The sequence below is a fragment of the Salvelinus sp. IW2-2015 genome, linkage group LG37 (assembly GCF_002910315.2).
Source record: "Salvelinus sp. IW2-2015 linkage group LG37, ASM291031v2, whole genome shotgun sequence".
Taxonomy (NCBI): Eukaryota; Metazoa; Chordata; class Actinopteri; order Salmoniformes; family Salmonidae; genus Salvelinus; species Salvelinus sp. IW2-2015.
The window spans coordinates 1551858-1579799 of NC_036876.1; the positions used below are offsets into that span (position 1 = coordinate 1551858).

Here is a 27942-nt window from a genome sequence, read left to right on the forward strand (position 1 = left end):
AGGCCAAACTAGGAAGAAACCTAGAGAGGAACCAGGCTATGAGGGGTGGCCAGTCCTCTTCTGGCTGTGCCGGGTGGAGATAACAGAACATGGCCAAGATGTTCAAATGTTCATAAGTGACAAGCATGGTCAATAATAATCAGGAATACATGTCAGTTGGCTTTTCATAGCCCATCATTAAGAGTTGAAAACAGCAGGTCTGGGACAGGTAGGGGTTCCATAACCGCAGGCAGAACAGTTGAAACTGGAATAGCAGCAAGGCCAGGTGGACTGGGGACAGCAAGGAGTCATCATGCCCGGTAGTCCTGACGTATGGTCCTAGGGCTCAGGTCCTCCGAGAGAGAGAAAGAAAGAGAGAAGGAGAGAATTAGAGAGAGCCAAGATTTTCAAAATGTTCATAAATGACAAGCATGGTCAAATAATAATCAGGAATAAATGTCAGTTGGCTTTTCATAGCCGATCATTAAGAGTTGAAAGCAGCAGGTCTGGGACAGGTAGGGGTTCCATAACCGCAGGCAGAACAGTTGAAACTGGAACAGCAGCAAGGCCAGGTGGACTGGGGACAGCAAGGAGTCATCATGCCCGGTAGTCCTGACGTATGGTCCTAGGGCTCAGGTTCTCCGAGAGAGAACGAGAGAATTAGAGAGAGCATACTTAAATTCACACAGGAAACTGGATAGGACAGGAGAAGTACTCCAGATATAACCAACTGACCCTAGCTCCCCGACACATAAACTACTGCAGCATAAATACTGGAGGCTGAGACAGGAGGGGTCAGGAGACACTGTGGCCCCATCCGATGATACCCCGGACAGGGCCAAACAGGAAGGATATAACCCCACCCACTTTGCCAAAGCACAGCCCCCGCACCACAAGAGGGATATCTTCAACCACAACTTACAATCCTGATACAAGGCCGAGTATAGCCCACAAAGACCTCCACCACAGCACAAACCAAGGGGGGGCGCACCCAGACAGGAAGATCACGTCAGTAACTCAACCCACTCAAGTGACGCACCCCTCCTAGGGACGGCATGAAAGAGCACCAGTAAGCCAGTGACTCAGCCCCTGTAATAGGGTTAGAGGCAGAGAACCCAGTGGAGAGAGGGGAACCGGCCAGGCAGAGACAGCAAGGGCGGTTCGTTGCTCCAGAGCCTTTCCGTTCACCTTCACACTCCTGGGCCAGACTAACTCAATCATATGACCTACTGAAGAGATAAGTCTTCAGTAAACACTTAAAGGTTGAGACCGAGTCTGCGTCTCTCACATGGGTAGGCAGACCGTTCCATAAAAATGGAGATCTATAGGAGAAAGCCCTGCCTCCAGCTGTTTGCTTAGAAATTCTAGGGACAATTAGGAGGCCTGCGTCTTGTGACCGTAGCGTACGTGTAGGTATGTACGGCAGGACCAACTCGGAAAGATAGGTATGAGCAAGCCCATGTAACGCTTTATAGGTTAACAGTAAAACCTTGAAATCAGCCCTTGCCTTAACAGGAAGCCAGTGTAGGGAAGCTAGCACTGGAGTAATATGATCAAATTTCTTGGTTCTAGTCAGGATTCTAGCAGCCGTATTTAGCACTAACTGAAGTTTATTTAGTGCTTTATCCGGGTAGCCGGAAAGTAGAGCATTGCAGTAGTCTAACCTAGAAGTAACAAATGCATGGATTAATTTTTCTGCATCATTTTTGGACAGAAGATTTCTGATTTTTGCAATGTTACGTAGATGGAAAAAAGCTGTCCTTGAAACAGTCTTGATATGTTCGTCAAAAGAGAGATCAGGGTCAAGAGTAATGCCGAGGTCCTTCACAGTTTTATTTGAGACGACTTTACAACCATCAAGATTAATTGTCAGATTTAACAGAAGATCTCTTTGTTTCTTGGGACCTAGAACAAGCATCTCTGTTTTGTCCGAGTTTAAAAGTAGAACGTTTTCAGCCATCCACTTCCTTATGTCTGAAACACAGGCTTCTAGCGAGGGCAATTTTGGGGCTTTACCATTTTTCATTGAAATGTACAGCTGTGTGTCATCCGCATAGCAGTGAAAGTTAACATTATGTTTTCGAATAACATCCCCAAGAGGTAAAATATATAGTGAAAACAATAGTGGTCCTAAAACGGAACCTTGAGGAACACCGAAATGTACAGTTGATTTGTCAGAGGACAAACCATTCACAGAGACAAACTGATATCTTTCCGATAGATAAGATCTAAACCAGGCCAGAACTTGTCCGTGTAGACCAATTTGGGTTTCCAATCTCTCCAAAGAATGTGGTGATCGATGGTGTCAAAGGCAGCACTAAGGTCTAGTAGCACGAGGACAGATGCAGAGCCTCGGTCTGACGCCATTAAAAGGTCATTTACCACCTTCTCAAGTGCAGTCTCAGTGCTATGATGGGGTCTAAAACCAGACTGAAGCATTTCGTATACATTGTTTGTCTTCAGGAAGGCAGTGAGTTGCTGCGCAACAGCTTTTTCTAACATTTTTGAGAGGAATGGAAGATTCGATATAGGCCGATAGTTTTTTATATTTTCCGGGTCAAGATTTGGCTTTTTCAAGAGAGGCTTTATGTAATTAGAATATAAATGTGGGCACTTTGAATACAGTGTTGTTTGACATGATAACGAATGAAAATGCCATGGACGAGTGATTGTGACAGGGTAGGAACCAAAGTGATGTTCCGTGTTTCCTAGGGGACCCTATAATCTTTGGCTACATTACATCTTTATTCATATAGCCAACATATTGATGCTTCGCCTATTCCTCTTTGATTTAGAAGATACTGTTGCACAAACAACATGCTGATAAGGCCTCCTCCAGCACTGGTATCAGGTTGTGTTAGCTAGCTACGTTTGCTTTGACTTTTATTAGCTAGCCAGCTAACTAGCTACGCACGACCCTCTGTAGTGCCTTGCGGTCAGAGGCCAAGCAGTTGCCATACCATGCAGTGATTCAACTGGTCAGGATGCTCTCGATGGTGCAGCTGTAGAAACTTTTGAGGATCTGAGGACCCATGCCAAATCTTTTCAGTCTCCTGAAAGGGAATAGGTGTTGTCGTGCCCTCTTCATGACTGTCTTGGTTTGCTTGGACCATAATAGTTTGTTGGTGATGTGAACATTAAGGAGCTTGAAGCTCTCAACCTGCTCAACTACGTCCCCGTCTATGAGAATGGGGGCGTGCTCGGTCCTCTTTTTTCCTGTTGTACACAATCATCTCCTTAGTCAGGTAGTATGTTAGTGAAACGTTAGTTAATTTCCTGTGCTCTTTGATTACTTATTTGTTTATTTCTTAACACTTTATCATTATATCACTATATCAAAAATATTTTATACCAATTCATTCAGTTATTGTCTAAACCATTTGTGTGAAATATTGCTCACATTTGTAAGCATTATAGTGATTGCCTTTATTCCACAATTTCATCTCTCTGCCCTTGGGTTTGAAACTACAGTACTATATTTCAGAATAGCATATAGAGTTTCCTGCAATGATACTTTCCTATCAATGTTTTATGGTCAGCATTACCTTCAGTACATTACGTGTTTCAGGGTAATACAATGATTATCTTGTCTTTTCACCTGAACAGATGCATTACAAAGAATGTCAGTGCCTTCAGAAAATTCACTCCCCTTGACTTTTTACACATTTTGTTGTGTTACAAAGTGGGATTAAAATGTATTTAAGTCTTTAACAGCTTTGCACACCTGGATTGTACAATATTTGCCCAATATTTAAAAATATTCTTCAAGCTCTGTCAAGTTGGTTGTTGATCATTGCTAGAAAGCCATAGATTTTGAAGCTGATTTAAGTCAAAACTGTAACTAAGCCACTCAGGAACATTCAATGTCATCTTGGTAAACAACTCTAGTGTAGATTTGGCCTTGAGTTTAAGGTTATTGAGTCTCCCTCCTGTCCGGAGGAGCCAGAGTCGCCCTCCTGTCCGGAGCAGCCAGAGCCTCCCTCCTGTCCGGCGCTGCCAGAGTCTCCCTCCTGTCCGGCGCTGCCAGAGCCTCCCTCCTGTCCGGAGCAGCCAGAGTTTCCCTCCTATTCGGGGTCCGTTGTAAGGGTCCCCAGTCCGGGGTCGGCGGCGAGGGTCGCCACTCCAGAGGCGTTACATAAGAGGGCCAAGATTAAGGTGGAGTTGGGTCTACGTCCCGCACCAGAGCCGCCACCGCGGTGAAACGCCCACCCAGACCCTCCCCGGAGTCCGCACCTTTGGGGGGGGGGGGGGGTGGGGTACTGTCACGCCCTGACCGTAGATTGCTTTGTATGTTTCTATTTTTGGTTTGGTCAGGGTGTGATGTGGGTGGGTATTCTATGTTGTATTTCTATGTGTTTGGCCTGGTGTGGTTCCCAATCAGAGACAGCTGTCTATCGTTGTCTCTGATTGGGAGCCATACTTAGGTAGCCTGTTTTCCCACTTTTGTTTGTGGGTGGTGGATTTCTGTTTTGTGTGTATACCTTACAGGACTGTTTCATTTCGTTCTCTCTCTTTGTTGTATTTTGTTCATTCAGTGTTCAGTTTATTTAATAACATTAAAATGAACACTTACCACACTGCACCTTGGTCCTCTTCTCCTTCTCCCGACGACGTCCGTTACATTTATACAGTACAGAGCACAGGGTATTAAACATAGATGGGTAAGTTTTTAATCTCTTAGTATCCATACTTTTAGTGAATAATTAATTCAAAAGAAGACAATCATGAGTTGGAAGATTTAAGGACTTATTATTATAGTCTTTGATGTTATACTGTATATATAGGGGAGGGGTCTCCCTCAAACCTAACATTTTTCTGTCTAATAAACATAATATTTATGGAACGCATACGTGCAGTTATAGGGTCAAACAAAATATTTCAGATAAAGATTGTATATTTAAAATTATTTAAGGAGAATTCTATTGTTTTGGTGATATGAAAACTCTTTACAGACAAAAACTCAGTTCAAACCATCTCCTAAGAAAGGTGAGGAATATACTACATCAATACAGTTGCACCATCTTCCCCACGTGCATCAATATTAAGTCAGATGTATATTTTTGATAATTACACAGTATCTTTAACAGTTATTAGCTTTGTGGTTCATACCTGGTTCATACCTTATTGTGTTTTATCATTGCAGTTGCCGATGCTTCAGCGATATCCAGGAAGAAGTTTGGTAATGCATCTCTTTTAAATACAATATAAATTCAGATAATATTCCTATGAAATGTGAAACATTTACCTTCTCGGTTACACTTTTCTTGACACCCAGTGTCATAACACATTATCACATGGTCATAACCATGCCATAATATGTAATGTCACGGCTCCTCCTCTGCATTGCAGGGGCGGTTCCTCCTGCAGGCAGAGGGTCGTTAGTGATTGGAGCCACCTGGGCTCAGGGTATAAAACTGCTCACTAATCATCTCTCTCTCTCTCTCTCTCTCTCTGCTCCTCCAGGTATGATCATGTTTTGTTTGTTCCTTTGTAGTTTTGCATAGTTTTCACTCAGTCATATTCACACACACAGATTCACGCATCCATGCACTTTACATACACCTCACATTATGATACTTCCACACCTCATTCATTTTTCTTAGTTTAAGTTAATAGTTTGGTTTATAATAATTTAATTGGCCTATACCTGTTGTTCGTGTCCCCTCATTTTTGTCACAGGCTATGAGCCGGCTTGTGACAAGCTAACATAACTTGTCATAACCTGTCATAATATGTGTCACGTTCCTGACCTTATTTCCTTTGTTTAGTCTTTGTTTAGTTGGTCAGGACGTGAGCTGGGTGGGCATTCTATGTTTTGTGTTTCTATGTTGGGTTTGTTGTTTGGCCTAATATGGTTCTCAATCAGAGGCAGGTGTTTTTCATTGTCTCTGATTGGGAACCATATTAAGGTAGCCTGTGTTCAGTGTTTGTTTGTGGGTGATTGTTCCTGTTCGTGCGTTCATTGTTTTTTCATTGTTCACTAGTTCAGGACTGTAGCGTCGTTGGTTTCGTTCTGTTTATTGTTTTGTTCGTATTGAAGAGTATTCAAATAAATATGGATACATACCACGCTGCGATTTGGTCCTCCTCTCTTCCACATTACGACGACCGTTACAATATGGTCTTAACACTGTCATGACCCATATATTTACACCTGTTGTGACATATATTGCATTATTTTATGGCTGGTCATGACACCTAGATAAGTGTCAAAACCCACATTTATTCAAAAAAAAAAAGTGGGCTTACCAAGAAGTTTCCATTCTCTTGAAAGTTTGTTTCTTAAATCCTTTGTTGTTGTTGTAATGAATTATTTACAGTCATGAGCTTTTCATTCTATTTTAAATATCTTTCACACTTTATGGCACTGTCATTAAGCCATTGGTGGGCCGTCAGGGCCTGCAAGGCCTTCTCTGCTGGCCTAAACATCATCAGAATATAATTTTTTTTTTAAATATATTTTCCCACAAATATGTATTAAATTATTCCCCAGAGTAAGAGTTACACTCTTCATTTCATAGCTTTCCTCTTGGTTGCACTGCTTCCAGCCCCAGGTTGAGATTTGGAGGGCTGGTCTTTATGTTAGATCTTTTATCCAATCATATTCAGCCATCATGTGTTGCCAGGTGTCTAAAATCTGCCCTCAGGCCTTCAGAATCAACAGTGCGGGCGCTTGTAGCTTATAGTGAATGGAAATGAAAATTTAGTGTCAACCAATCAGCTTTAGAGTTGGCTATTGTACGCCTGCTAGCTGGCTCCAGTGTTACACAGGAGCCAGCTAGCAGGCGTAGTGCGTGCACGTCTTTTGATTGGATTACCAATATTGAGAGGCAGGTCCTATGGGCAGGTCTATGCAGATCTAGGAAACTGAATTTGATAAACAAATTAATTCGCGTTATGCGGTGGAGCGCACGGTGTCTCCAGTACGTGTCATTAGCCCGGTACGTTACATTGCCCTTCCTCGTATCGGCCGGGCTAGAGTGGGCATCGAGCCAGGAGTAATGAAGCCGGCTCAGCGCATCTGGTCTCCAGTACGTCTCGACGGTCCGTGTTATATGGCACCAGCCCTACGCACTGTGTCTCCCGTGGGTCTGCACAGCCCAGTGCGTCCTGTGCCTGCGTCCCCGCAAGTGCCGGGCTAAAATCAACATCCAGTCAGGACTGGTTGTTCAGGAGTTGTGACCATCCTGTGTCACCTTACTTGGACTAAGAAAATGTACTTTTTGACAATCATATAAGCCATATAGGCCTATCACGTAAATGCCCCTTTGTCGGTCATCATTCAAAAAGATGGCGTCTTGCCCTGCTTCTGAAATCTGCTCTTGCATGCATCCCAGTCATCAGCAATAGAGCATTGGTGTAGGTGCATGTATGACATCAACATGTGCACGACTACAATGTTAATTTAACATGGTCAATTAAAAAGTATATACACCGTTCTAAAGTTTGGGGTCACTTAGAAATGTCCTGGTTTTTGAAAGAAAAGCAATTTTTTTGTCTATTAAAATAACATCAAATTGATCAGAAATACAGTGTTCCTTATAACGAACGTGACAATGACTATTGTAGCTGGAAACTGATTATTTTTTTATGGAATATCTGTAATGAAGTGATGGTTGCAGATAATGGGCATCTGTACGCCTATGTAGATATTCCATAAAAAATCAGCCGTTTCCAGCTACAATAGTCATTTACAACATTAACAATGTCTACACTCCATTTCTGATCAATTAGATGTTTGTAACGGTTGTCGAAGTCGTTCTCCTCCTCAGACGAGGAGGAGCATGGATCGGACCAACACGCAGCGAGGTGTGTAGACATAATGAATTTATTTAAATAAAGACGAACACGAAGAACACTTGGATAACTACAAAACAAGAAACGATGTGAACAAACCTGAACTAGAGAACATAACGCACGAACAGGAACGAACACATACACGAACGAAAATGAAACAGTCCCGTGTGGTGCGACATACACAGACACAGGAACAATCACCCACAAACAAACAGTGTGAACAACCTACCTTAATATGGTTCTCAATCAGAGGAAACGTAAAACACCTGCCCCTAATTGAGAACCATATCAGGCAACACATTGAACCCAACATAGAAACACATAACATAGACTACCCACCCAGCTCACGTCCTGACCAACTAAACAAAGTTAAACAAAGGAAAATAAGGTCAGGAACGTGACAGATGTTATTTTAATTGACAAATAATGTGATTTTCTTTCAAAAACAAGAACATTTCTAAGTGACCCCAAACTTTAGAACGGTAGTGTATATAACATAAACACACTATTGACACGTAGGTTATGGTGTAATGGAATGTTTTGCCTTGTGTGGTAGGTTTTATGGGTTGTGACATTCTTATGTAGGTGTCATAACTAGCCATAATATATCACAATATATGTCACAACAGGTCTAAATATATGTGTCATGACAGTGTTTTGACGATATTATAACTAGTTATGACAAGTTAAATCAGCTGTTATAACATATTATGAAATGGTTATGACCGTGTCAGAAAGTGTTATGACACTGGGTGTTGTTTATTTTTTATTTCTCCAGTTATAAATAAGCATGCCTACATTAAGGTAATGGGCTATGTCAACTTATTTTTCAACTCAATTAAAATACCTAATAAATAAAATACTTAATCTACCCTATATGCCCAATTTTTTTATCAATGGAGATTAAATTACAATTTAAATCATTAGTGAGTAAAATGTTCTGTTTTCCCATTTGCCACAGTGGATGTTTCTCTGGATGTGGACACAGCTCACCCTAAACTGAAGATAGATGGGAAAACACTACAGTGGACTAATGAATCACAGCAGAGAAACATTAACATTGAGAACTGTTTTAATGAAGAGCCTTTTGTGTTGGGCTATACAGGCCGTGCTTTGAAGACTTACTGGGAGGTGAAAGTGAAGAAGAAGGATGACTGGGTGCTTGGCGTTGACAAGGCAATGGCTCTCAGGAAGGGGCCGTTGGCTCTGAGACCAACTGATGGCTTCTGGGTAATCAGACTATCCAGTGGGCAAAGACCTAAAGCCATGTTCGGAGTAAAATACTCCAGATAAAGTCGGAATCTAACTGGATTATAAGGAAAAGAAGGTGACTTTCTTTAGGGCAGAAGATGGCTCACTCACATACTAATTTACCAATGGACCAAGTTATGAGGATATCCTCACACTTTTCTCACACTGGAAGAATGATGCAAAACCAATCACAATTTTGTCCATCACGGCAACATTGAAAATCTAAATTGATCACATTCCCTGTCTGTCAATAGCTTATCATGGTATCAAGAATCATATTTGGTATAGTGATAAAGAAATGTGGATTCATTTGTTTGATCCTTTGCTGTCATCAAACCAGGCATCAAAGTTGTGTTCCATAGTCTTTACTAATGTATTATATATTCATTATTTCAGTAGTTTATTGTTTGTGATATTAAACAAGCTTTTATTTTATTTTACATGTGGATTTGTGAAAAATACAAGTTCTTATTTGGTATGTGGATGTAGCTCTATTGATGACTAGGATTGAGAGAAACATGTCACATTCTGACCTTAGTTCCTTTTTTATGTCTTTATTTTAGTTTGGTCAGGGCGTGAGTTGGGGTGGGCATTTTTTGTTGTTTTCCTATGTTTTGTTATGTGTTTGGCCTAGTATGGTTCTCAATCAGAGGCAGGTGTCAGTAGTTGTCTCTGATTGGGAGCCATATTTAGGTAGCCTGTTTTTTATTGTGTTTTGTGGGTGGTTGTTTCCTGTGTCTGTCTGCACCATATGGGACTGTTTCGGTTGTTTGTTTGTATTTTTGTTAAGTGTTCTATTAAATTATTAAATATCTCATTATGGACAATTACCACGCTGCACATTGGTCCGATCCTTGCTACTCCTCCTCAAACAATGAAGAGGAGATCCATTACAGAACCACCCACCAACCAAGGACCAAGCAGTGTGGTAAACGGCAGCAGCGAGTTCTGGACTCCTGGACATGGGAGGAGATTCTGGACGGAAAGGGACCCTGGACACAGGCTGGGGAATATCGCCGCCCCAAGGCAGAGCTGGAGGCAGCGAAAGCTGAGCGGCGGTGGTATGAGGAGGCAGCACGGCAGCGCGGCTGGAAGCCCGAGAGGCACCCCCATAAATTTATTGGATGGGGGGGGCACACGGGGAGTGTGGCTAAGTACGGTAGGATACCTGAGCCAACTCCCCGTGCTTACCGTGGCGAGCGTCGTAATGGTCAGGCACTGTGTTATGCGGTGGACGCACGGTGTCTCCAGTACGTGTCATTAGCCCGGTACGTTACATTGCCCTTCCTCGTATCGGCCGGGCTAGAGTGGGCATCAAGCCAGGAGTAATGAAGCCGGCTCAGCGCATCTGGTCTCCAGTACGTCTCGTCGGTCCGTGTTATATGGCACCAGCCCTACGCACTGTGTCTCCTGTGGGTCTGCACAGCCCAGTGCGTCCTGTGCCTGCGCCCCGCAAGTGCCGGGCTAAAATCAACATCCAGCCAGGACGGGTTGTTCAGGCTCTTAGTTCGAGACCTCCAGTGTTCCTCCACGGACCGGTCTATCCTGTGCCCCGTCCAAGGACCAGGCCTGCAGTAGATCTCTCCAGCCTGGTGAATACTGTGCCTGTTCTAAAAACCAAGTCTCCTGTGTTCCCTCCAGTCCGGACGCTCCAGAGCATCCCGTCTGTCCTGAGCCGCCTGAGCGGTCCGTCTGTCCTGAGCCGCCTGAGCGTCCCGTCTGTCCTGAGCCGCCCCGTCTGTCCTGAGCAGCCTGAGCCGCCCCGTCTGTCCTGAGCCGCCTGAGTCTGTCCGGATCCGCCAGAGTCTCCCTCCAGTCCGGGATCGCCAGAGGTCTCCCTCCAGTCCGGATCCGCCCTCCAGTCCAGAGGCGCCCGCCAGTCCAGAGGCACCCCTCAGTCCAGAGGTTTCCCTCAGTCCAGAGGCGCCCCTCAGTCCAGTGTCCCTTCACTAGGGTCTCCAATCCAGGATCGGTGACGAGGGTCGCTGCTCCTAAGTGTTACAGAAGTGGGCCGAGACTATGGTGGAGTGGGGTCTTCGTCCCGCTCCAGAGCCGCCACCGCGGTAAATGCCCACCCAGACCCTCCCCTATAGGTTCAGGTTTGCGGCCGGAGTCCGCACCTTTGGGGGGGGGGTACTGTCACGTTCTGACCTTAGTTTCCTTTTTTATTTCTTTATTTTAGTTTGGTCAAGGCGTGAGTTGGGGTGTGCATTCTATGTTGTTTTTCTATGTTTTGTTCTATTCTATTTCTATGTGTTTGGCCTAGTATGGTTCTCAATCAGAGGCAGTGTCAGTAGTTGTCTCTGATTGGGAGCCATATTTAGGTAGCCTGTTTTCATTGTGTTTTGGGGTGGTTGTTTCCTGTGTCTGTCTGCACCATACGGGACTGTTTCGGGTTGTTTGTTTTGTATTTTTGTTAAGTGTTCTATTAAATTATTAAATATCTCATTATGGACAATTACCACGCTGCACATTGGTCCGATCCTTGCTACTCCTCCTCAGACGATGAAGAGGAGATCCGTTACAAAACAACTACCATCTACTGGCTCATATTAAGATAACAATCTTTACAATGACAAGAATACAAGCTAGTTAGCCAAAGACTTGACACAATATATTGACCCGGTGAAGCCTGAAGTTAGTTGTACAGTGTAACATCTAGTTGGATCATGTTTTCATTACAGATATTTCCACCAAAATTCTAGTTCTATCAGTCTGGGATATAAAGATTTGTTTTTAATATAACTATGACTATACAATATGAACATGACAAAATATTAAAATTACAAAATGGAATATATTAGTCTATACATCAATAGTACAAGGGATATTTACTCACTTTACAGTTATGAGTATATACAGAATCAAAACAGAGATTTTAGTCGATTTTTACAGTTACATCTAAAACATTAGAAAATAGTACAGCTATAAAAAAGGGGGAAAACATTCCATCTCACATCACTCAGATCAATTTGTGTGGGATAAAATAAGTAAAAGATTGAAGAAACTCAGTCTTCGTAGCGAGTTGTGGGTACTAATAAAACCACAGAGAGTTGTGGAATATTAGAGTACTAATAAACCACAGAGAGTTGTGGAGGTATTAAAGTACTAATAAAACCACAGAAAGTTGTGGAATATTAAAGTACTAATAAAACCACAGAGAGTTGTGGAGTATTAGAATACTAATAAAACCACAGAGAGTTGTGGAGTATTAGAGTACTAATAAAACCACAGAGAGTTGTAGAGTATTCAAGTACTAATAAAACCACAGAGAGTTGTGGAGTATTAGAGTACTAATAAAACCACAGAGAGTTGTGGAGTATTAGAGTGTGAATAAAGCCACAGGCGCAGGCACTATTAACCAGACTGAACATAAATGCTATGGCCTTGCCTGACAACTTTTACAGGTTCACTTTTCAGCTTGAGGAACGGGTGAGATTTTGAGTTCCTCTTTACAATCAATCAAAGGACCAAAGAACGGATAGAGTTTCTTGGTAAATGTTCCAATGAAGGAGTGGATGTGGCATCTCTTCTCAACGTTCAAAAATACTATCTTTCCCTCCTCATAGTCCACTAACACCCCCAGCTTCAAAGGTTTCAGGTCAATGGGAAGGACATTAAGAGGCTTTTCAACTGTTTTCAATACTCCATTATCCAAACGTATGCTCCAGTAGCCATTCTCTGGAATCATTTGGATGTTTGAACCTCTGTTCTCTGGGTCCTGGGCGACTCCAACACTCCACTGAGACTTCTCTCCCAGGTCAACTTCCCAGTAATGTTTACCTGTATCATATCCCTCCATTCCCAAGACACAGTGCTTTTCCTCAAATCTCTTCTCAGTGCCCCTTCCTCTCCGTAGGTCTCCAAACTTGACAGATTTATTATCGTCAGATACAATGAGTTTGAGGTTTGCAGTGTCAGGGTCCAGAGTCACATCCACTGAAAGAAATACATATTTGATTGTTGAAGAAAGCTATAACACTTGACTGTTGAAGAAAGCTATAACACTTGACTGTTGAAGAAAGCTATAACACTTGACTGTTGAAGAAAGCTAAACACTTGACTGTTGAAGAAAGCTATAACACTTGACTGTTGAAATGAACCTGGTGTGTGCTAGACATTTGCCCAAAAGTAATACATGTAGTAAATATGTAAGTTGTCTCTTCAAATACATTGTGTGTGTGTGTGTGTGTGTGTCACCTGCATGATGAGACACCATTAAGGTCCAAACTGTATAGAAAGAGGTAATTCATGTTTTACATAATGGGTCTCATGAACAAAACTATATGGGATATAATGGGAAATAATCAAATGATTTCACATTGACTTGGGAAAAGAGCATATAGTTACCGGTGTCTGGAATTGTTCCAGCTATTCCTGTGTTGATACAAAATGACTTTTTTACTGTACATTATTCTGCATTTGATATTAATGAACCAAATAATGTCACATCTATGTATAGCATGTTATACATACCCAATAACCGATCCTTTTTGGTGAGTTCTGTAAGAGGAACATCGTTAATCTTTCTGAGAAAATCCATATGAAACCATACAAAGATTGAGTGAAACCGAGCTTAATACTTCATATATTAACATTGTGGAATCATTTTAGATACCGTTATTCTTCTCTTTTAGTTCTGCTTTGACTTCATCTGTAATGATGAACAGTAAAGACGAAAAAACATTCTGTTAAACTTTTGGATTTTGAATACTACAAATCTGTTATTTCATTAAATTAATTATTGATGCTTTACAGACGTCAGTTAATGAAAGTAGACATATTTAATCTTACTAATAGGCTTCAGTTTCTCCTGAATATCTGGAAGTAAAAAACATGTTCTCATCAATACACCAAAGATTAAATGGTTGATTTCTGCACATAACAAGGAATCAAGGAAACAAATATCTAAATATGTTAACTTGCTGAACTATCCCTTTAATTCAATGATAGATTAAACCCGTTGAAAAATATAATGTGAATAAAGACGTTCACAAATATACTCAATTTGCAGACTTACTAAATAAAAAGAGAGACCAACCTCTTTTCTGATGCATGACAAAGAGCACTGATGCTGTGATACACACCAGTGCCAGAAACACAGGAATCACAAATGCAGAGATGTAAACCCGATCAGGTAAACTGCTGAGGTAGAACTCCTCTGTTATAGGAAACAATTAGGGTCAAGGGCCAGTGTATTATGCAGTACACTGAAGGAATCAAAAATATTAGACATGTCAGATTTACCCCGGGAACACATTATATCACTTTAGTCCCTGCCACGTTTTCTAGATGATCTTCACATCTGACTGGTCATTTATTTACTTTTTTATTTCACCTTTATTTAACCAGGTAGGCAAGTTGAGAACAAGTTCTCATTTACAATTGCGACCTGGCCAAGATAAAGCAAAGCAGTTCGACACAGAGTTACACATGGAGTAAACAAACATATAGTCAATAATACAGTAGAAAAATAAGTCTATATACAATGTGAGCAAGTGAGGTGAGATAAGGGAGGTGAAGGCAAAAAAAAGGCCATGGTGGCGAAGTAAATACAATATAGCAAGTAAAACACTGGAATGGTAGCTTTGAGTGGAAGAATGTGCAAAGTAGAGATATAAATAATGGGATGCAAAGGAGCAAAATAAATAAATAAAAAAATACAGTAGGGGGAGAGGTAGTTGTTTGGGCTAAATTATAGATGGGCTATGTACAGGTGCAGTAATCTGTGAGCTGCTCTGACAGCTGGTGCTTAAAGCTAGTGAGGGAGATAAGTGTTTCCAGTTTCAGAGATTTTTCTAGTTCGTTCCAGTCATTGCAGCAGAGAACTGGAAGGAGAGGCGGCCAAAGGAAGAATTGGTTTTGGGGTTGACCAGAGAGATATACCTGCTGGAGCGCGTGCTACAGGTGGGTGCTGCTATGGTCACCAGCGAGCTGAGATAAGGGGGGACTTTACCTAGCAGGGTCTTGTAGATGACCTGGAGCCAGTGGGTTTGGCGACGAGTATGAAGCGAGGGCCAGCCAACGAGAGTGTACAGGTCGCAGTGGTGGGTAGTATATGGGGCTTTGGTGACAAAACGGATGGCACTGTGATAGATTGCATCCAATTTATTGAGTAGGGTWTTGGAGGCTATTTTGTAAATGACATCACCGAAGTCGAGGATTGGTAGGATGGTCAGTTTTAGAAGGGTATGTTTGTCAGCATGAGTGAAGGATGCTCTGTTGCGGAATAGGAAGCCAATTCTAGATTTAACTTTGGATTGGAGATGTTTGATGTGAGTCTGGAAGGAGAGTTTACAGTCTAACCAGACACCTAGGTATTTGTAGTTGTCCACATATTCTAAGTCAGAGCCGTACAGAGTAGTAATGTTGGACGGGCGGGCAGGTGCAGGCAGCGATCGGTTGAAGAGCATGCATTTAGTTTTACTTGTATTTAAGAGCAATTGGAGGCCACAGAAGGAGAGTTGTATGGCATTGAAGCTCGCGTGGAGGGTTGTTAACACAGTGTCCAAAGAAGGGCCAGAAGTATACAGAATGGTGTCGTCTGCGTAGAGGTGGATCAGAGACTCACCAGCAGCAAGAACGACATCATTGATGTATACAGAGAAGAGTGTCGGTCCGAGAATTGAACCCTGTGGCACCCCCATAGAGACTGCCAGAGGCCCGGACAACATACCCTCCGATTTGACACACTGAACTCTATCAGAGAAGTAGTTGGTGAACCAGGAAAGGCAATCATTTGAGAAACCAAGGCTGTCGAGTCTGCCGATGAGGATGTGGTGATTGACAGAGTCGAAAACCTTGGCCAGGTCAATGAATACGGCTGCACAGTATTGTTTCTTATCGATGGCGGTTAAGATATCGTTTAGGACCTTGAGCGTGGCTGAGGTGCACCCATGACCAGCTCTGAAACCAGATTGCTTAGCGGAGAAGGTATGGTGGGATTCAAAGTGGTCGGTAATCTGTTTGTTGACTTGGCTTTCAAAGACCTTAGAAAGGCAGGGTAGGATAGATATAGGTCTGTAGCAGTTTGGGTCAAGAGTGTCCCCCCCTTCAAAGAGGGGGATGACCGCAGCTGCTTTCCAATCTTTGGGAATCTCAGACGACACGAAAGAGAGGTTGAACAGGCTAGTAATAGGGGTGGCAACAATTTCAGCAGATARTTTTAGAAAGAAAGGGTCCAGATTAACTAGCCCGGCTGATTTGTAGGGGTCCAGATTTTGCAGCTCTTTCAGAACATCAGCTGACTGGATTTGGGAGAAGGAGAAATGGGGAAGACTTGGGCGAGGAGCTGTGGGGGGTGCAGTGCTGTTGACCGGGGTAGGGGTAGCCAGGTGGAAAGCATGGCCAGCCGTAGAAAAATGCTTATTGAAATTCTCAATTATAGTGGATTTRTCGGTGGTGACAGTGTTTCCTGTCCTCAGTGCAGTGGGCAGCTGGGAGGAGGTGTTCTTATTCTCTATGGACTTTACAGTGTCCCAGAACGTTTTTGAATTTGTGTTGCATATCACGGGGGCTGTTCGATGCAGAACGCCATAGGATGTTTTTGTGTTTGGTTAAGGGCAGTCAGGTCTGGAGAGAACCAAGGGCTATATCTGTTCCTGGTTCTAAATTTCTTGAATGGGGCATGCTGATTTAAGATGGTGAGGAAGGCATTCTTAAAAAATAACCAGGCAACCTCTACTGATGGGATGAGATCAATATCCTTCCAGGTCGATTAGAAAGGCCTGCTCGCTGAAGTGTTTCAGGGAGCGTTTGACAGTGATGAGTGGAGGTCGTTTGACCGCTGACCCATTACGGATGCAGGCAATGAGGCAGTGATCGTTGAGATCTTGGTTGAAAACAACAGAGGTGTATTTGGAGGGTGAGTTAGTTAAGATGACATCTATGAGGGTGCCCGTGTTTACGGCTTTGGGGTGGTATCTGATAGGTTCATTGATAATTTGTGTGAGATTGAGGGCATCAAGCTTAGATTGTAGGATGGCTGGGGTGTTAAGCATGTTCCAGTTTAGGTCACCTAGCAGTAGGACAGAACTCTGCAGGCTATCTTTGTAGTAGATTGCAACACCGCCCCCTTTGGCCGTTCTATCTTGTCTAAAAATGTTGTAGTTAGGGATGAACATTTCAGAATTTTTGGTGGTCTTCCTAAGCCAGGATTCAGACACGGCTAGAACGTCCGGGTTGGCAGAGTGTGCTAAAGCAGTGAATAAAACAAACTTAGGGAGGAGGCGTCTAATGTTAACATGAATGAAACCAGGGCTATTACGGTTACAGAAGTCATCAAAAGAGAGCGCCTGGGGAATAGGAGTGGAGCTAGGCACTGCAGGGCCTGGATTCACCTCTACATCACCAGAGKAACAGAGGAGGAGTAGGATAAGGGTACGGCTAAAAGCTATGAGAATTGGTCGTCTAGAACGTCTAGAACAGAGAATAAAAGGACGTTTCTGGGGGTGATAAAATAGTTTCAAGGTATAATGTACAGACAAAGGTATGGTAGGATGTGAATACAGTGGAGGTAAACCTAGGTATTGAGTGATGATGAGAGAGATATTGWCTCTRGAAACATCATTSAAACCAGGTGWTGTCATCGCATGTGTGGGTGGKGRAACTGAARGGTTGGATAAGGTATAGTGAGCAGGGCTAGAGGATCTACAGTGAAATRAGCCAATAAACACTAACCAGAACAGCAATGGACAAGGCATATTGACATTAAGGAGAGGCATGCTTATTCGAGTGATCATAAGGGTCCAGTGAGTAGAGGTTGGTTGGGGACACGGCGATTCAGACAGCTAGCCGGGCCATCGGTAGCAAGCTAGCATAGGATGGAGGKCTGTTTTTAGCCACCTCATGCGTTTCCGTCGGTAGATTAGTGGGGTTCCGTGTGGTAGAGGGGATCAATCCAATTGGCAAAATAGATATAGTTATAGTGACCAAAGAAAAAAATTGTCCGATAGCTGATAAGACAGCTAACGATTAGCGGGCCGCAGATGGGCTTTCAGGTAATGTCGCGACGGAGGTGCCAGTTGGATAACTCCCTCGGGCAGATAACGTCGGTCGTCCAGTCGTGAAAGCCCGGTGGGGCTCCGCATTGGCAGTAAAACGGGTCCGGATAGGTGATTGTAGCCCAGGAGTGGCTGATGGAACTCTTCAGCTGGCTAGCTCCGGAATAATTGATGATTGCTCCGGGATCGACGTAAGCCAATAGACACACGGGTAGCAGCTACCTAGCTGCGAAATACAGGTGTAAATGTCCAGAGCTTGCGGTTGAAATCCGGGAATATGGAGAAAAATAGGTCCGGTATGTTCTGGTCTGAGTCGCGTTGTACAAAAGTGGCGATAGATTTTCGAGCTAAAGGAATAGCTGATGACCACAAACCGTGGTTAGCTGAAATACTAACGTTAGCCAGTAAATTGGCTAGCTTCTGGGTAGCTTCTGGCGAGCTTCTCGGTAGCTTCTGGCTAGCTTCTGGTTAGCTTCTGGCTAGCTTCTATTGTGGATTTCAGATTTGAGGTAAATAATACTTAAAAAATATATATATTTGTGAGGCGAGTTGCAGGAAAGTGTTTTGAAGTTGAGTTTTTGGAAAATAAAATATATAAAAGATATGCGAAGAAAGGTGTAAATATATATATATATACGGGACATGACAAGACGAGGACAAAAAAGACGTCTGACTGCTATGCCATCTTGGACGGTAAGTGGTCATCAGCTCTCCCTACCCCCAGCCCTAACCTTAACTGCTATTAACTGAATAACAAACTAGGCCCTGGACATAAAAACCTATGCCAGCATTCTAGTGCCTAAAATAGCTCACCAGTCATCTGCAGTAATGGAGATTCTAGAATGGTTTCCCGGTCCTGTGACATCACTACACAGGTGATCCCCTCCAGTTGGTCCATCCCTATTCTCATGTGACTGGTGATGGAGTACAGGTCACCCCCTTCCTTCTGTTTGGGTCTCTCTGTTTCTGTTGAGCTGATCTCCTTCCCACTGCGGTCCGTCCACAGCATGTGAGGCTCTGGGTACCAGTTCTCTGAGCTGCAGCTGAGCTGGATGAAAACTCTGTGGTGCTTCCTTATGCAGATCCTGGGGAAACTGCCCTGCTCTGCTCAATACAGCGGACAAAAACGTTATATCCTAAAACGTAACTGAATTAGTATGTGTGTAGGGTGGGATTCTACCTTCTTTTAACAATTATAAATACATATTTTTATAAATGTACTTTATTTATTAATTTCAAACTCAATCTAATGCCGTATTCAAGATTCTAAAACGGTTCCCCGGTTCTATGTATACACATTTATCAGTGGTGTAAAGTACTTAAGTAAAAATACTTTAAAGTACTACTTAAATACTGTAGTTTTGTGTGTACTTTACTTCACTATTCATATTTTTGACAACTTTTACTTCACTACATACCTAAAGAAATAATGTAATTTTTACTCCATACATTTTCCCTGACAACCAAAAGTACTTCTTACATTTTAACAGGAAAATTGTCCTATTCACACACTTATCAAGAGAGCATTTCTGGTCAACCCTACTGCATCTAATCTGGTGGCTCACAAAACACAAATGCTTTGTTTGTAAATTATGTCTGACTGTTGGAGTGTGCCCCTGGCTATCTGCTATCTGCTTAATATAAGGGATTTAAAATGATTTATACTTTTACTTTTGATACTTAAGTACATTTTAGCAATTCCATTTACTTTTGATACTTAAGTACATTTAAAACCAAATACTTTTAGACTTTTACTCAAGTAGTATTTTACTGGGTGACGTTCACTTTTACTTGAGTCATTTTCTATTAAGGTATGTTTACTTTTACTCAAGTATGACAATTGAGTACTTTTTCCACCACTGACAATTATTCATTAATGTATATATACAGTGAGCTCCAAAAGTAGGTTTGTTGTTTTGGGTCTGTACTCCAGCACTTTGGATTTGAAATTACAGCACTTTTTATACATAGTCCCCCATTTTAGGGGACCGAGAGTATTGGGACAAATTCACTTACATGTGTATTAAAGTAGTCAAACGTTTATATGAATCGTGAATAATGATGAATGAGAAAGTTACAGTCAGGGCTGTTATGGTGACCGTATTATCGCCACACCAGCGTTCACGAGGCTTCTTCAAGCTCTGATTCTGCTGACGGTCATTAGTAGCCTATCAAACTTGCTAACTGCCTGGTACTCAGCACTCTATTGTCCCTCTAATCACTCTGACATCAATGCAAATGTAATCGAAAATCTAATCAAACACTTCATGAGAGCCCATGAACTCGTGTTGAGCAACATTTCTATAGGCTATGCAATTACGTGAGAAAACAGTGATGACCTCTAAAAGATCACATCAGCTTTCAATAGGCTTACTATATTTATTTCAAATTTTCTCCATAAAAATACACATTTAAAATAAAAGCTTTACATGAATAATCACATTTGCGGTCACTTTTGATATTGGTGTTTTCCCGCTAATGGAACATTTGCGCTTAAAGTCTACTGTGCATAGATGTGCTTATAATGTGAAGAAATAGCTAAATAGTTTCTCAACATTTTAAGCTAAACTTTCCGATCTGTTGTGTCAGCCTTATTGCATAAACAAGGTTTATGGATGCTAGTGGTTGTATTCTTTTGGTATCTATCGCATCCCACAACTGTGTTTGGAATATTTATTTATTGCACAGAACAGAATATGTTAACTTTTTAACTATGGGGGATAGTAGATTGACATAGGCTAGTGCTTTTGCTGTTCATTAGGCCTACTCATCTTGTTGGCTGACGAATAGTAATTGAGGACAGTTATTCCAATATCTTCAATATGTGGAAGATAAGGACGTGAACAGTTGCATCCCCAATGTCTTCACTTGTAGCCTATGAGAAAGACCTGATCACGTGATGGAGAGCCGTGTGAGTGAGAGACGCTTCGGATTGCACATCACATTCAGGGAGAAGGGCATAACACGCCACTCCAGGCTGCAAAAGGCATTGATTTTTTTAGGGTGCATTACCGCCACAAAAGGGATGCTGCTGAGAAATTGTAGGCATTATCAAGTGACGGAGAGCAATGTGAGAGAGAGGTGATTCATAGCACGCAGCAAGCAGCAAGGAGAACGTAATTTTAATTATTATATTCAGCACAATGGCCACTGGCCGCAAAAGGCATGGATTTTTTTAGGATGCATTACGGCCATGCTAAGGGGATGCTGCCGGGAAATTCGAGACATTATCAAGTGCTTGTCAAATTGTGAATGAGAGACTGATGAAGTGTGTACAGTGTACAGGGCAAAAAAACTAAGCAGAGCTCACACGTTTAATGCAACTTTTTTCAAATCATCATTAGAGTCGCATCATTCAGAATTAGAATGTATTAAAAATCAAAACATATAGCCCAATGTTTGGATCACAACTAAAGTTACATAAATAACTCTAAATTAAGCATATAGGACTACCTGTTTCTTTTTTTAAAAGCTCAACACAGAATAGCCGCACGCATGTTCACACTCCCTCAAATAGTTAGGAGAAAATATCCTTTCTATTTTATTCAGCTTTGTTCAATTGTATTATTCATATTATAAAAGAGTATAAAATAATGCCACAGAATTCTAAACAAATATTTTCTGCTAAATTAACAAGTGTAGCCTACAGCCATATGGCACAGCTAGATCAGGACCTAACATAAGGACAACTAGGAGTATGCTACTCTGTTCTTCTGAAATAGACTACATTTTCTTACTATCATGTTTCTTTAGACCTGTCTAAAATAAATAATGGATTTATTGTGATGGTGTAGGCTATATTGCATGGATTTATTAGACTGTAAAATGTAGATATTCAAAGGTGATTCTCCTGTCCAGGGTGTGTACTGCATCAGTGGCTTGTAGGCTATGTGTGGAAGCCAGGAGATACTTCATGTGTTTATGTTAATTAACTATTAATTACCATTATTTGCTTGACAATCACCGGCTGACAACATTTTCTGACCGCCCCAGCCCTAGTTACAGGGCGGCAGGTAGCCTAGTGGTTAGAGTAGTAACCGAAAGGTTGCTAGATCGAATCCTCGAGCTGACAAGGTAAAAATCTGTCATTCTGCCCCTGAACAAGGGGCCCCTGAACACTGTAAATAAGAATTTGTTCTTAACTGACTTGCCTAGTTAAATAAAATAAAAAAGTTACAGACTGCCCCTAAAATGCTAACCTACCCTGTTACTGTAATGATGTCTTGGGGGTATGATATTTGTGCATCTGTAACATTCTCACCCATCATGATTCAGGACTATGCATAACCATGGTACAAGTACACACCCTGGACAGGAGAATCATCCATCACAGGAACCCCCAATCTTAATGCTAAGCAGAAACACATGAGGTCCCTTTTCACAGTCTTTGGTATGACTAGCCAGGTATTGAACTCACAACCTTGCAATATCAGGGCAGACACTCTAACCACAAGACCACAGAGTCATTGTATCAAATCCAAAGTGCTGGAGTACAGAGCCAAAACAATAAAACATTTGTCACCGTCCCAATTATTTTGGAGCTCACTTTATATACAGTTTCCTACCTAGTATATACTCTTCATTAATAAAAATGTTTTATTTTGTACATTGACTAAAACTTACGTGTAACCTGTAACACAATTTCTGCTTCCTGAATCCAGTTCAAGTGGCTGGCTTGGCATTTGTAGCGCCCCTTATCTGACACCTTGACATTCTTCAACAGCAGTGATATGTTACCTCTCTCCAGCTCCTGGGAGAACAGACTCACTCTGCCCTCATAGCCTCTCCCTTCTTCCCTAATTCTGTCTTCATATAGGTACAGGGGCTCAGCAAAATGTCCATCTCTGAACCACCTGATATCCATGGCAACAGCACTGGTTTGAGGAGAGAGATGACAGGGAAGGATGATGTCATGACCATCAAAGGCAACTACAGGGTCAGGAGGGACTGAGAGGGTGAAGTCTGGAAGGAGAGAGGGGGAGAGGAGAAAGTGTTACAGAACAGAAGGTATGAAGTAGGTGTGTGCCAACCTGACCATACTGGTATTAGTAATCGTATCCGGGAATTGACGGTTCACAGTCGCATCGTATGATAATCGTGATCGGAAAACACAAAAGTGTTTTAATATGCCTAAATAGATGTTTGCAAAATACCTCTGCCTGCACGTTTATAGACCAAATAAGCTGCAGATTAGAAGAGTCATACAGAGGGGTGTGTTTGGGTCTGAACTTGCAGCAGTCATCCAGTCAGAATGCGCATCAATGTTTAAATATTTTCTGACACTCATTGGTATCACACAAGACATGCAACCAGAGGTCTCTTCACAGTCCCCAGGTCCAGAACAGAGGCTGAGAAACAAACAGTATTAAATAGAGCCGTGACTAAATGGAACTCTGATTTTTTATTTGAGCTCATGAAACATGGGACCAACATTTTACATGGTTAATTTAGGTTTTTGTTCAGTATTTTTTGCATTGTATTATGTATGTGATACGTGGTTGGGATCCGATTGTGATATATGGTTGTCTTGCATGGCTATCTTAAGATGAATGCACTAGCTGTGGGTTGCTCTGGATGGAAGCATCTGCTGAATGGCTAAATTGTATTGTAAATGTTGTGCTATGTATGTATATTTATCTATATTACGGAATTTATTTTTTGTGTTCTTTCCTGTTTGGCCCCTCTGCCGAGGCAGCAGCTATTTGGGGATATATTTACTCTCAATCGCAAAGCCCTTGAGTAGGCTACCTTTTGGCCCATCCTGCAAATTAACTTGGCATGCCTGACTTGCAATTGCATTTTAGAAACTTATAGGATACTTTAGATGTGCTTTTTATTTTAGAGTAAGTTACCGGCCACCGAGTCGCGGTGAAAAAAGTGGAAACAACTTTTAATGTATTTCTAAAGCTGAACTGTAATTTGTTAGTAAATATACAACAAACTGTATTCAGGAAGTACACAGGAATTCTCATTCTAATTCCAATACCTGTTAACTAAGATGTGGAATTTGTTTAGTTTCTGAATTGACTGGAACTTGAATGGAAATTATCTCAGCATTGGTTAGCACACTTGGGATTTGATTTCACAACCTCTTTGATGCCAGTAACATGCATTTCTTGCTTTGCCACCAGGTCTGTGGCCATGACAGAGATCTACCACAGATGTATTGGCAAGAATACATTTCTGCACTTCATTAAAAGTTGCCCGGAATCAAGTCAATTATTGTGCGATTATCTGACAACACCAACGAAAAAGTAGCAGTGCTCAGTGACACTTGACATTAAGGGCTAGATTCAATTAGAACAAGCATAAACACGCAATAGCCGACACCCGCATAGCTGGTGTTTTGGCAGTGTTGGAGGTGTAACTGTGTTATGGTGTTGCTCTCTGTTATACAAAAAGGTAGAAAATACACATAAGTGACCCACCACCTTGATTTGGTCTTATGTAGCAAAACAAATTCTACATTGGGATAAAAGTATGGACTCAGAGCTAGAAAATCGAATATCATACACTGCAGTTGAGAAACAATGGGAAAATAATTCTGCTTTGAAAGTTGATAAACTTGTAATCCCGCTTTCATGAAAATGGTCCCTTGAATATTTTTGGAACACCTACTGGAGAGCTCTTTTATGTCTACAACCATTCACCATCATTCACACCCTTCAAACTTTAGCCCCACCCATATATTTAAGGATTCAGAAGTGAGGCCATGTGCCAAACAGAGTGAGTAAGGTAGTGTAGTAAACAACCAAAGATTTTAAGACTAAAAGTGGTGAAAGTAGTAGCAAAAAGTAGTAGTAAAAACACACTTTGTCTAGTCCTTGGTCTATATCCTAATCTGAATTTGGTGCAGGTCATGTTGTTCTTCACATTACCGTCTCTGGTAAACACACATTATATCAAATAAAGTTAATTTGTCAAAGAAGGTATAAAAATTACAGGGACCTGGTTACTTGCACATTTTCATAGTAGCAATATCAAAAATAGAAAGTGTCCAGATACAAATATTGTATAAATATTGTTTTTAATAGATGATTCTTACCCAGACACACTTGTCTAAATTGATGGGTTATATGCAGGACCTAAACTTAACTTTTTGGTCAACCAGCCACTGTGGCAAGTAGATCAAAAAAATTACCAGCCACAAATTATTTCTGCTAAAATTACACCAACAAAACATGAAAAAACAGATAAGTATGCTTCGTAATGTAATTTTTTTTTTTTGCTAGTAAGAAGTAATGTGGTATATTGTTTAATTTCATCCTGAGTCTTTTAACCAAAATATTACAGATGAGACAAACATTTTCACCTGCCCCTTTAAGGGCGGGATGTTACCGCAGTAATGTGACAAGAGGTATGTTTGTGCCTGTGAGATTGAGTCTGACTAGTAGAACCATTCTCTTCTATTCCCTAGCAGTTGAAACTCAAACACTGAAAAACGCGTTTCCACTGCTCCTGAGTCCAATGGTGGTGAGCTTTACACCAGATCTCCATGGCTAACGTTATATCTTTCAAAAAAGCAGCAGTAGAAGAAAATACAATTTCACATGTGAAAATACGATTCTTACATGTGAAGCAGCAAATTGGTCATTTTTTTGTAAGGGAAGAGTGGCTCATATTCAGCACAAATACAGGCCTCAGCCTAAAAGGTATGTATTTTTCCCCAAATTTGTACTGTCACTGCACGTGTATTAACAAATAACAAATGTGTGTTAACCTCTCTGGGATATGTGGGACGGTGAAACCGTGAAAATGCAGAGCGCCAAATTCAAATAAATTACTATAAAAATTAAACTTTCATGAAATCACACATTCAATATACCAAATTAAAGCTACACTTGTTGTGAATCCAGCCAACGTGTCAGATTTCAAAAATACTTTACGGCGAAAGCAAACAATGCTATTATCTGAGGATAGCACCCCAGCAAACAATCACAGACCATCATATTTCAACCCTCCCAGCGCGACACAAAACGCAGAAATAAAGATATAATTCATGCCTTACCTTTGACGAGCTTCTTCTGTTGGCACTCCAATATGTCCCATAAACATCACAAATGGTCCTTTTGTTCGATTAATTCCATCGATATATATCCAAAATGTCCATTTATTTGGCGCGTTTGATCCAGAAAAACACCGGTTCCAACTTGCACAATGTGACTACAAAATATCTCAAAAGTTACCTGTAAGCTTTGTCCAAACATTTCAAACTACTTTTGTAATACAACTTTAGGTCTTTTTTTAACGTAAATAATCGATAAAATTAAAGACGGGATGGTCTGTGTTCAATACCGGAGGAAAACAATGTGTAGCATGCTTTCTGGTCACGCGCCTCTAACAAACAGTACACTTCACTCGAGCCTCATTCTGAACATGGCTACTTTTTCATTTCTCAAAGGAAAAACCTCAACCAATTTCTAAAGATTGTTGACATCCAGTGGAAGCGATAGGAACTGCAGGAAAGTCCCTTAGAAATCTGGATTCCCAATGAAATCCCATTGAAAAGAGAGTGACCTAAAAAAAAAAAAAACTAAATGGTTTGTCCTCGGGGTTTTGCCTGCTAAATAAGTTCTGTTATACTCACAGACATGATTCAAACAGTTTTAGAAACTTCAGTGTTTTCTATCCAATACTACTAATAATATGCATATATTAGCATCTGGGAGTGAGTAGGTGGCAGTTTACTCTGGGCACGCTTTTCATCCAAACGTGAAAATGCTGCCCCCTATCCACAAGAAGTTAACAGTATATACTTCAGAGGAGGCTGGTGGGAGGAGTTATAAGAGGATGGGCTCATTGGAATGGAAAAAATTGAAACATGGTTTCCATATGTTTGATGTGTTTGATACCGTTCCATTTATTCCATTCCAGCCTTTACAATGAGCTATAGCTCCTCCCACCAGCCTCCTCTGACATACTTGTAATTTCACTTACCTGCTCCAGATGAAGAGGCAGTGAAGATGACAAGGAAAGTTAGCGAACATATTTTGTGAATCAAAGGTTCCATAATGCACCTGTCAGGGAAACAAACCAGGTGCTTTTAATCATTGTATTTGTCAAATCATAATCCAGCCATATTTTACAAAATAAATATATTTTCACTGTCCCATCTAAGTAATGTTTGCTTATAAAAAATTTAAATAAATAGTAATGAAGCCATGTGTTTTTGGTCAATACATTGCCTATAGGTATGGTCAAAATATACAATGGAAATGTGTAATTGGACACATAAAAAATACCACTACTGTATGTAATATTAGATGTACATGACATGTATTTTGTTTTGAAAAAGAAAATACCTATGAATATAACCTTTACGAAATTAATTCACTAGAGCCTCTTACCTGACTGCTGGCACCAGGAAAGTATACCGAAGAGTCAGTTGTAGATATGAGAACACTTTCATTTTCCATCAATGACTGTAACACACAGGAAGGAGGGAAAACACGTTTCAAAATATAGAATATAGTATGGTTTTCAGTTACCGTGAAAGCTGTCTTAACATGTACATAGGTATTAATATTCTTTAGATTAATTTATCATGTATGTTAAAGTATAACGTATTCATATTGTAGCTCCCAGATGTATGGTAAACAAGCCCCCTCTACAGGCTGCTGCAGAGGTAATGTGAGAGCAGTTCATGTTCAGATTCTCTAATACACCAGTTTGTTACAATGTGTGGTTATCCTGCTGTGAATGTTGTAATTGTTAGTTAAACATGAAGCCAGGTTAAAATATATTTTGGCAATTAATCTAGTGACTGTTATTGGAATATTTGATTATAGTATATTTTTTTAATTCCATCATGCCAAAGTATATATAGGTGGTTATTAATCATTAATCTCATTGTCATAAACAGCTCGAGAGAAAACAAAAAAGGTTTTCATAATATATACAGTATCAGTAAAAA

General features: G+C 41.2%; 2 protein-coding genes and 1 long non-coding RNA gene across 3 annotated transcripts in view; 2 read left to right on the plus strand and 1 right to left on the minus strand.

Annotated features, from left to right (window-relative positions):
• The window catches only part of LOC139023843 (uncharacterized), a 21771-nt gene extending 15419 nt beyond the window's left edge, over positions 1-6352 (plus strand). Inside the window, exons 2-3 of the long non-coding RNA XR_011475028.1 lie at positions 5123-5158; positions 5443-6352. This is a non-coding gene — a long non-coding RNA (uncharacterized lncRNA). The remainder of the gene's footprint in view (positions 1-5122; positions 5159-5442) is intronic.
• A 5855-nt stretch (positions 6353-12207) lies between these two features.
• On the minus strand, positions 12208-27632 carry LOC111960029 (butyrophilin subfamily 2 member A2-like). Its single transcript, XM_023981897.2, has 11 exons — positions 27377-27632; positions 26967-27046; positions 22653-22991; positions 18843-19133; positions 14069-14188; positions 13822-13848; positions 13646-13681; positions 13504-13530; positions 13378-13404; positions 13228-13257; positions 12208-12966 (listed from the first exon to the last, which is right to left on the minus strand). The coding sequence occupies exons 1-11, from the start codon at positions 27436-27438 to the stop codon at positions 12437-12439; spliced, it is 1569 nt and encodes a 522-aa protein (XP_023837665.1). The 5' UTR covers positions 27439-27632; the 3' UTR covers positions 12208-12436.
• Positions 25664-27942, plus strand: part of LOC111960039 (butyrophilin subfamily 1 member A1) — a 29499-nt gene continuing 27220 nt past the window's right edge. Inside the window, exon 1 of the mRNA XM_023981919.2 lies at positions 25664-25681. The gene's annotated coding sequence lies outside the window, so the exon portion shown is untranslated. The remainder of the gene's footprint in view (positions 25682-27942) is intronic.

What these genes read in the sequence shown, in the direction of transcription:
- LOC111960029 (XM_023981897.2), bottom strand. Translation starts at nt 27,438, where the DNA reads ATGAAAGTGTTCTCATATCTACAACTGACTCTTCGGTATACTTTCCTG. An exon ending in TTCCTGGTGCCAGCAGTCAG is followed by an intron (nt 27,047 to 27,376) that starts GTAAGAGGCTCT and finishes TTTCCCTGACAG; the next exon opens with GTGCATTATGGAACCTTTGA. An exon ending in CAAAAAGGATCGGTTATTGG is followed by an intron (nt 13,405 to 13,503) that starts GTATGTATAACA and finishes GTATCAACACAG; the next exon opens with GAATAGCTGGAACAATTCCA.